Below are 8,863 nucleotides of genomic sequence, written 5' to 3'. Positions count from 1 at the left end.
GGGGAAGCCAACCCGACGGTGCTGCAAGTGGGACAGTCCCATGGCATACGCATGAAGGGTTCTTCCTTGACCTTCCCTATCTCAGGACAGCCTGATTCACCCCCTAGAACTACCAACTTCTCCCCGCCCATCACCACCACGTCACCACGCCCTTACATACCTATCCAGCCTTCTTTTCCCAAGCCTAGTGCTTCCCTCCTCCCTAAGTTCCCGAAAGCACCAGCACTTTCCATCAACATTTATTTATCCTTTCATCCATGTAACAAGCATTGTTTAAGTGCCTACTCTGTGATAGGCACTGTCCTAGGCTCTGGGGGATACAGTAGGGAATGAACACTGTGTTCTCTGTTTGGAATGTTCATTCCCCTCTCCTCTTATCTATTCCTAGCAAACTCCTACCCATCCTTCAAAACCCAACCCCAGTATCCCATTCTCTGGGAAGCCTTTCCCAGACTTCTTCCTCCCCAGATTCTGATGTGAAATTTCTCTCTCCCTCTACTTCCCCCCCCCCCCTCAAATCTTGTGTGAGCCATCCAGTGATGGGGGCCTGGGGTTGGGGCTGCCTAAGGAGTCGTGGAGTTGGGGGATGGGGTCTGCAGGGAGAGGTAAGGACAGAGGTCTCTGCTGGAAGTCTGTTCATGGGCAGTGAGTCAGGGGCACAGCTAGGCCTCCAATTCCTGCCTCCTCCCTTAGGCTGCTTTTCCAGCTACTCAGCAACTGTGTGGAGGGAGGAATGGCGGCCAGGCACACCTTTTATGTGCACAGACATGACCAAGGGTCACAAATCCAAGCTGAGTAGCAGTGCGGGGAGCACTTGAGGAGGACATGTGAGGGGCTGAGATGTAGAACTGGAGGCAGATTTGAACATCAGACCCTTGGTAAACCAAATGCAAAGTCCCATTTGACCAGACCATCCGTGTGGGGCTTCTCTGCCACAGGGGCGAGTCGGGGCCGGACCCATACTGGGTATTTGACCCCAGGCTCCATGGGCCAGCCTCCGGAAGTTCCTCCTGTTATCTGACCCAAGTTTGCACACTGCAATTCCATCCCAAATCGGGAGCTGTCTTCTTGGGTTCCCGGGGAACTGAGGTCATTCGTTCTGCCATACCTTGGTCTCCCCACCAAGGGTCTGGCTCCTTCCAGGGGTCACTGGCCCAGAGAGGCCCCGTAACTCCCCTGGTGCCGCACAGCAAGCCTTCTGGCAGAGAGCAGCTGGAGGGCCGGGGGCTGGGTCACAGCAGCGTAATCTCACTGGGGGGCAGCGTGAGCCGCTTCTCGCGGGCGCTGAGCAGATTCTCCACGTGCACAGCCACCACCCGACACAGCTCCAGGCCCTGCAGGAGAGACAGTGAGAGGCCACACGCCCAACGACGCTTCCCCGGCTCTCACCTCGGGGTGAGACGAGGTTGGGAGAGGACTGGTGGGTGCCGCCCTTGTCCCCACCTCCCGGCTGGAAGGGGTCAGTAAGCAGGAGACCGAGCACATCTGCCAGCTCTGCCGCGTGTGACCAGTGGGACCTAGGGCCTGTGACTTCACCGCTCTGAGCCTCAGCGGCCTCATCAGTAGGGTCTCAGTTTCCCGGGGCCTGCCTCACAGGGCTGCGGGGAGGGTTCCGTGAGCTTTTATTATGTGTAAACCTTTTAATGGAAAAAATAGGAGTCTCGTCGATAAGTGGTAAGTGTCCAGTGATGTGTTCCCATGGTTACCACCTGGCACCCAGGGCCAAGAATAAGCCATGGGGCAGCCTCAGGGCTCCCAGATGGGGTGGGGAGGAAGAGGCGGCAGAGAACTGTGGAAAATGCACCTGGGTGTGGCTCTCAGACCAGGGTGGCAGTGGCATCCCTGCAGGGATCTCCGAGGGGCCACGGCAGCTGCTCTGACAGAGGTAGAGAAAGGACACTGACCGAGCCGTGACTATGTGCCGGCCACGGTCCTGAAAGCTTCCTGCATCTTAGCCCTTCTGGTCCCCACGGTGTCCCTATTGAGGCAGACACTTTTACACCCCATTTCACCGGCGAGGAAACTGAGGCCAGAGCTATGAAGCCACTTGCCCCAGACCTCGCAGATGGTAGGTAGGTGGTGGGGACTTGAACCCAGGTGGTAGGAGGCCCAAGGGGAAGGAGGGAGAGAGCCCTGGAATGAACCAGGGAAGAGCACTCCTGATAGAGGGGACAGTGAGTGCAAGGGGTCTGGGGCAGAGAGGCTAGGGCAAGTTTGGCATCAGGGAGCTGGAAGAGGCCAGGGCTGTGAGAAGAGGGGAGAGGGGTGAGAGCAGAAGCCAGAGAGAGGAGGCGACAGGGATGGAAAGGGCGCCTGGGTTAGGGCCCGAGTGCCTGGGAGGGTTCTCAGGTAAGACCTGTTGGTCTCCAGGGAAGATGAGGGGTCAGGGCAGGAGACAGAAATATGGGGGCTGTCACAGCAGAGATGGTTGCCTCAGGGCCAGAAAGGGTGCCAGGCAAGGGGCTCAGACTTGGCAACATTTAGGCATCATCCAGGGGCGGGGGCAGTGGAAAAGGAGCCCAAGAAGGAGCAGAAGGTAGGTTCACTGTGGTGTGAGCTCAGAGAGGAAGGTTCTGGGAAGCAGGCCAGAAAGTAAGGCCAGGGCTTGGGGTAAGCTTGGTGGGAGCAGGACTGGGGCATGGTGGGAAGCAGACCGGGGACTTAGTCCTGTGTTGCAGGCTCTCCAAGGGGTACACGGAGCCAAAAGCACTCTGTTGTGTCCCTCAGAGGCAGGGCTAGGGTGGTGAGAGTCCCTCCCTCTTGCCTTGGGAGGTCAGCCCCTCCAAGGCAGGCCCTGGTGTGGGGGCTGGTCCTAGGCCCAGATCTTGAGGGGGTGTGGAAGGCTGGCAAGGGCAGACACTTACAGCCCCTAGCCCTGGTCCCACCCCCTCCCTGGGCCTCAATCTTCTCTCTACAGTGGGGTGAGAACTCTCACCCCAGGGGTGTGAGATTTGGACAGGAGTCTAGGGGTCAGCCATGCCATTTAAGAAGCAGCCACAGTTGCTGCAAATATGGGACTATATAGGACAGGAGGACCTCAGTTTCCCTGTCACATGGGGACCCCACCCTCTCTACCCTCAATCCCAGGCCTCGCCATCCATCTTCCAAGCCTCAGTCCAGGTGAGCTTCCTCACACTTCCTGTGTCCCTGCCCTCTCACCAACCTTCTCAGGCTCCCTAGTGCCCTCAGGAGAATGCCCCCAGATTCCTAGCTTAACATTTAAAGACTTTGAAGACCTCCGCTCCCCTGTGTCTCCCCAGTTCCCCCATCAAACGCCTCAGTATTCTGCAAATAACCTGGGCCCTTTCCCATGAGCCCACTACTAAGATGCTTCATTGAGAGACCCCCTCATGACCTACAGTTCCATGCTCAGTGGGGCTAGTTGCATTAGCTCTGTCCCCAGCACTGGGCGGTATGCTCCCCGGGGCACAGCCAGGACCCGACCTACCTTGGAGGCAGGCCCAGCAGAGAGCCTGGTGGGTGGAATGAACGAGGGAGGGGCTGGGTGACAGCTCTGGGTGCCGGGGCTGGACCCACCTGCTCCAGCTGCAGCTGCATGGTGCGCTGGGCCGCCACATCCCCCAGTGCAATCTCCACGTACGGGTAGCTGGAGCTGGCCGTGGGTCTCTGGGTTCGAGTCGACTGGATCTCCTTCAGGGGGAACTTCACCATCAGTTCCTGGAGCGAGACAGGAGTAGCCAGGCTTGTGGGTGGGACAGTCTCACCCACCCTTACCTCTCCCCTGCAGAGCACATCAGTAGGAGGCAGGACACCCAGGCTACAGTACCAGTTCCCCAGAGACTTGCTGTGTGACCTAGGGCAAGTTGCTTTACGTCTCTGGACTTCCGTTTCCTCCCCCCTGTGAAACTAATCCCACAAATATTGATGCACCCGTCTACACTGTGCCGGGCACCGTTCTGAAGGCTTGGGATCTGGGGTGCAGTGGATGCCAGTGGTGCCCTGACTTTCCCGTCAAAGCTGCTTCTTAACATCTGCCCCTCTGTCTGGAGCTTTCTTTCCATCCCCAGGAGCAAACCCCAAGCCCGTGCCCGGAAAGCCAGAGCAATGGGACTTAATGCCACGATTAGTGACAGAGGGCGACATGGTGGGTAGATACCCCAGCTCCCTCGCCCCCAGAACAGACAGCATCCTCCGAGGGTCGTGTTCCAGGCTGTCTCCAGGGCCCTCCCACCCTGGACTGAGCGCCAGTTCCCACGGCGGGAACTTGCTGCTCTCACACCCTTCCAGAAGGTGTGTTCCCAAGGTGTGTGAGATGTCTCTTCCTGGTCTCACTTCCTCATTCCAGCGTCTCCTAGAATCACCTCCGCTAAAGTCCTAATACCCCATCCCTTAGGGTGTGACTGTATTTGCAGGGAAGGCCTCGAAAGAGGAAACGAAGTTGAAATGAGACCGTCGGGATGGGCTCAATTCAAATCCGACCCGTGTCCTTAGAAGAGGAACCTTGGACACCACGAAGACACCGAGGACGTGTGTACAGAGAAAAGGCCATGTGAGGACACAGGGAGAAGGTGGCTACCTACAGGCCAAGGAAAGAGGCCTCGGGGGGAAACCAGCCCTACCAGCATCTTGCTCTCTGGCTTTGGGCCTCCAGACCCGCGAGAAACCAGTTTCTTGCCGCTGCTCCGGCGAGCCGGACCAGACTCGGGCGCTATTTTTTGCTCACCGGCTGCATTTGACCTTCACGACAGCCCCGTGGGGTGGGTTCTGCTGGGGTTACCCATGTTCCAGATGGGGCACGGGAGGCTCAGAGCAGGGCAAAGCTCCTGCCTGCGGTCACGCAGGTGCGAGGTGTGTTGGGGCTGGCTTCCCCCGCTGCACAGCTCAGCCCCCGAGGGAGGGCGCTCAGAGGACAGGGGGCCAGGGGCGGGGGCCCGGCTCAGGCCACTCACGTGGGTCTCGGTGCTGAGGAAGTTGAGGCCATTCTGGTTGACGGCAAGGATGCAGGGGGCTGGCACCGTGGCCTTGCTGCAGCTCTGGACGAAGAAGAAGGAGGAGCCGAACATGGGCAGGGCGCTGATGAGGCCTGGGGTGGGGAGAGGGAGGCGGTCGGTCAGGCTGCGTCTTCCCTCGGCTGGTCCAGCATGTGGGTCGTCACCCCAGGGCTCCTTCTGCCTCGCCAGCCCTCCCGACGACCCTGGGCCGCCCGGAGCCTCGGGCGTGCCTTGGTGAACGTTTTAGAAAGGTGTTCTCTCCAGGCAGGTGCTCGGCTCAGCTAGCACCGAAAATGCCTTTGTGCAAAGAAAACAGTGCCTCCATCCCCACCCTCCAGGACCCCCTCCTCAGCAGAGCGCCCCTGGCTTACCTCCCCCAGCCGCAGACTTACCCAGAAACTGGGCACGGGCCTGGTGGGGGCTGAGCGCCTGCGTCTGCTGCCGGTGCTGGCCAAGCAGGCTGAGCCAGGCCGAGCCGGCCATGGTGCGGTAGAGCTGGGCCGGGATGTAGTCCTGCACCTCTCGCCTGTGTGCGGAGGGAACAGCGGTCCTGAGTGTCCACCTCGTTCTGCACGCGGGCTCAGTCATCCTCACTGCAGGGCAGGTGTTAGGCCAAACGGGCGTGATCTTTGCACCTCCCTGGACAGCTAGATGCCGCCTGTCAAGCGCGCTCACTCGGGGCCTTAGCACACGGCTGCTACCCCCAGGCTCCCTGGGTGAGGATGAGGGGACTGAGGCTCTGAGAAGTTCCCCCACTGGCCCTGGGTCACACGACGGTGACGGAACAAACTGGGGGGCTGAGGCTTGAACCCAAGGTGGGTTAGTCCTTTGTAGCCCTGATCTCCAAGGGGAAGCCCAGGCCGTAGGGGTGAGACGCACTCGGGTGGGGGAAATACAGGGGTGAAGGGAGCAAAGCGACCACCAGCATTGGTCAGAGCATGGAGAAGAGAAGCACAGGGCTCCAGGCTGGACCCGCCGGGCCAACAGACCCCCTACTCCAGTCCCTTCTGTTTGGAACCCGGTTCCCCCACCTAGTAGTGGGGTAAGCTTCAGTAAGCCCTGTAACCTCTGTGGGCCTCAGTTTCCCTATCTGTAAAGGGGAAAATAAAGATGAGCTGAGATGATGCATGTAAAGTGCCTTCCAAAAAGTAAAACTCGGTGATTTTTTTTCCTTCCAGGATTGGGATCATAGCCGTACGTGCTTCCTTGGCCTTTTGCTTCAGATGAGAACATCAAAAGAGCTTTAGTACAGAGTTCGTACCGCACTCCGAGCTCCTGGACGCACACACAGGGACCTACGTTATCTTACTGTTATTCATACCAGGCCTTCTGAGGGTGTGGCTGAGGGCCTGGCAGGACAAAGCCATTTCCCTGATAACGTTAAGAGCTCCGACGTTACTTGGCCCTTTCCCCTCCTGCTCTCGCGCAAGTGGAATTTGCCGGAGGCCACATGACCTGTGTGACCCCAGCTCACTGACCGCAGAAGCGCATCTGAGAATCCGCCTGTCTTCTCTTAGGCCGGTTGGTAAAGAGATGGGCAAAATGTAAACCAGTGCCACTCTCCACACTCGATTTTTTGGGAAAATACGGTTGTTTTTTAGAAGTTGTTTATACTAGTGAGTAATGTTAATTTATATTGCTTGACTTAAAATTGCTTCTCACCTATTTTTAGAACTACAATTATTATATAGTTATTTATATTAACGTGTAATACAGTCTCCTCATTTTTCAAACAAGGAATATTTTAAGCTGTTTCTCCATTTCAAGTTTCAATATGGTAAGTACGGCCCACATAAACGAAAGCTCTTGGGGATCCTGTTTTTAAGAGAGTAAAAATGTTCTGAGACCAAACATCTCAGGATGGCTGATGGATCACCTCTTTGGGGACATCCGTTTAAAGGCTGCCTGACACCCGGGATTTATTTAAGGAATCCCCTATTGTCGGGGATTGGCATTGTGGTACCGCTGAGAGCATTTCTGCGGCCGAATCTTTCTGCGTGGCCACGGAAACGTGTACTTTCATGCATCCCCAAAGCTTTATCGTTCCATTTTCTCTGAGTTGTGAAGACCCGCCAGAAGCAAGCTGTTGTGGACGGAGGCTGAGTCCCAGCTCACACTGGGCGGTGGAAGATTTCGGCCCCAGGACCAGGAGCGCTCCCTCCTTCCCAGCCAGCTTAGCAGACACTGGTGCAGGAGCTGAGCCCTGGGAGGGCCAGCTCTGGGTCGGGGAGGGGGGGCAGGAAGGGGGCCGACGGGGCAGGTGCTCACACACTGGGCAGGTAGGAGTGGTCCTTGGCCCGGTGCTGCAGCGAGGCCAGCTTGGACACTTGCTGCAGCTGCTGCTCGCTGGGCCGGCCGGCTGGCACGCTGCTGAAGAGGCCCTTCAGGTAGTCGGGCAGGACCTGCGGGGGAGAAGTCCGGTGAGGGGTTGCAGGCAGGCCTGCATTCATGCATGCCTCAGAAGAAGCTATCAGCAGGTGCCCTTTTCATAGTTCCGGTCCTGCTTGTTTCTGGGCTGGGGTGGCTGGCCACCTTCCTGGGCTTTGGGGAAGGATGAGAGGCATGTGAGGGTGAGCAGTGAGGGCTGTGGCCCTGAAGCCCACGTGGGAGTCCCCACAGTGGCCGGGGACGAGTGTCGTGGACATCCACATCTCAGCGTTCATGAACGGCCAGTGGGCCCGGGTTTCTGAAAACTGAGCGTGCACCCGAATTGCTGGAGCTGGGAAGGTCTCAGATGCCAAGGTGGTGGCGTCTGACTTCACCCAGGGGAGCGTGGAAGGTTCCAGAGCAGCAGAGCAGCCCACATGTGCTGACCTGGTTGTAGTGCATGGTCACGTAGAGCTCATTCTCGAACTTGAGTGGCTGATCCCAGAGCACACGCCGGAACCAGAGCGTGTAGCCACCGCCCACCTGCTCCATCTCCGAGGCCACATCCAGGATGTAGGCGCAGCGGCTGAGCGGGCAGACGTGCTGGCCTGTGGAGAGCGGGGGGGCGGCCGCAGAGCGTGTGTGCAGAGCCCGGCCAAGGCCCCTCCCCGCTCCAGGACGTGGCGTCCTCCCCAAAGAGGAGCACATGTCTGGAACAGGGTGCCCTGTGTTTGGGGAATGCTGATGACCAGAGGTGGCAATAATTCCAATCCAAGCTACAGCCCACCTCGGTCTCGGGAAGTACCCTGGGTTATGCTCCGAGGAAGCCCAGCCCCTTTCCAGAGGAGGCTGGGGACACGGAGAAGCACCACCGGCCGCCGATCATGAGACCCACGGGTGCCTTTCTACAGAACTCCTTCAGGAGAGACCCCTTGCCAGGCTCCTGGAAGGGTTGTGGGGTGGGGAGGACTGGGGCCCGGCAATGAGGGCATCCGAGTCTGTGAGGAAGGTGTAAGTTTTTCCTTCTTGCATTGACCTTTCTGCTCCCCGTCCCACCTCTTCAGTAACATCTTACCGAAGACGGGGTGTGGCGTGATGATAAAATCCAGACTCTTGAGGCCAGACTGCCCGGGTTCAAATACCCACTCTGTGACCTTAACCTCCACTGAAACATGGACCCCCTCCAGGAGTTTTTACAATTACAATGCTTTGAACCATGCCTAGGACACCGTATCTGGTCCATAAATGTCAGTAACGAGGACCGTTTAGTTACCACTGCCCCTCGTCTTAGCCAAACTCAGGGCAGGCAGGGCCAAGGACACACAGTTCAGAACCCAGGCAGCACTGACAAGAGCTGGGTGCAGGTGGCAGGAGGCGACACCACGGTCTAGCGTGGGCAGCAGATGGAAGGGGTTTGGCCGCGTGAGAAGGGCCAGGCGAGACCACTGTTACAGCCTGAGAGACAGGAAGCAACACGTGCGTGGTGGGTTCCGGAACCCAGGGTCTACCCAAGGAAACTTTCCCAGGATGTGAGCTCCTTGAGG

General features: G+C 58.1%; 1 protein-coding gene across 1 annotated transcript in view; it reads right to left on the bottom strand.

Moving 5' to 3' along the window:
• Window positions 1-987: 987 nt before the first annotated feature.
• The window catches only part of MYO15A (myosin XVA), a 46,716-nt gene continuing 38,840 nt past the window's right edge, over window positions 988-8,863 (bottom strand). The window contains exons 59-64 of the mRNA XM_026521149.4: window positions 7,767-7,927; window positions 7,221-7,354; window positions 5,345-5,478; window positions 4,911-5,044; window positions 3,538-3,678; window positions 988-1,334 (exon numbers count right to left, since the gene is read on the bottom strand). Of these exons, the coding sequence (XP_026376934.3) occupies window positions 1,233-1,334; window positions 3,538-3,678; window positions 4,911-5,044; window positions 5,345-5,478; window positions 7,221-7,354; window positions 7,767-7,927 (806 nt within the window). The 3' untranslated portion in view covers window positions 988-1,232. The remainder of the gene's footprint in view (window positions 1,335-3,537; window positions 3,679-4,910; window positions 5,045-5,344; window positions 5,479-7,220; window positions 7,355-7,766; window positions 7,928-8,863) is intronic.

The sequence above is a fragment of the Ursus arctos genome, unplaced genomic scaffold, assembly GCF_023065955.2.
Source record: "Ursus arctos isolate Adak ecotype North America unplaced genomic scaffold, UrsArc2.0 scaffold_14, whole genome shotgun sequence".
Taxonomy (NCBI): domain Eukaryota; kingdom Metazoa; phylum Chordata; class Mammalia; order Carnivora; family Ursidae; genus Ursus; species Ursus arctos.
This window is presented reverse-complemented; position numbering and strand designations above follow the sequence as displayed.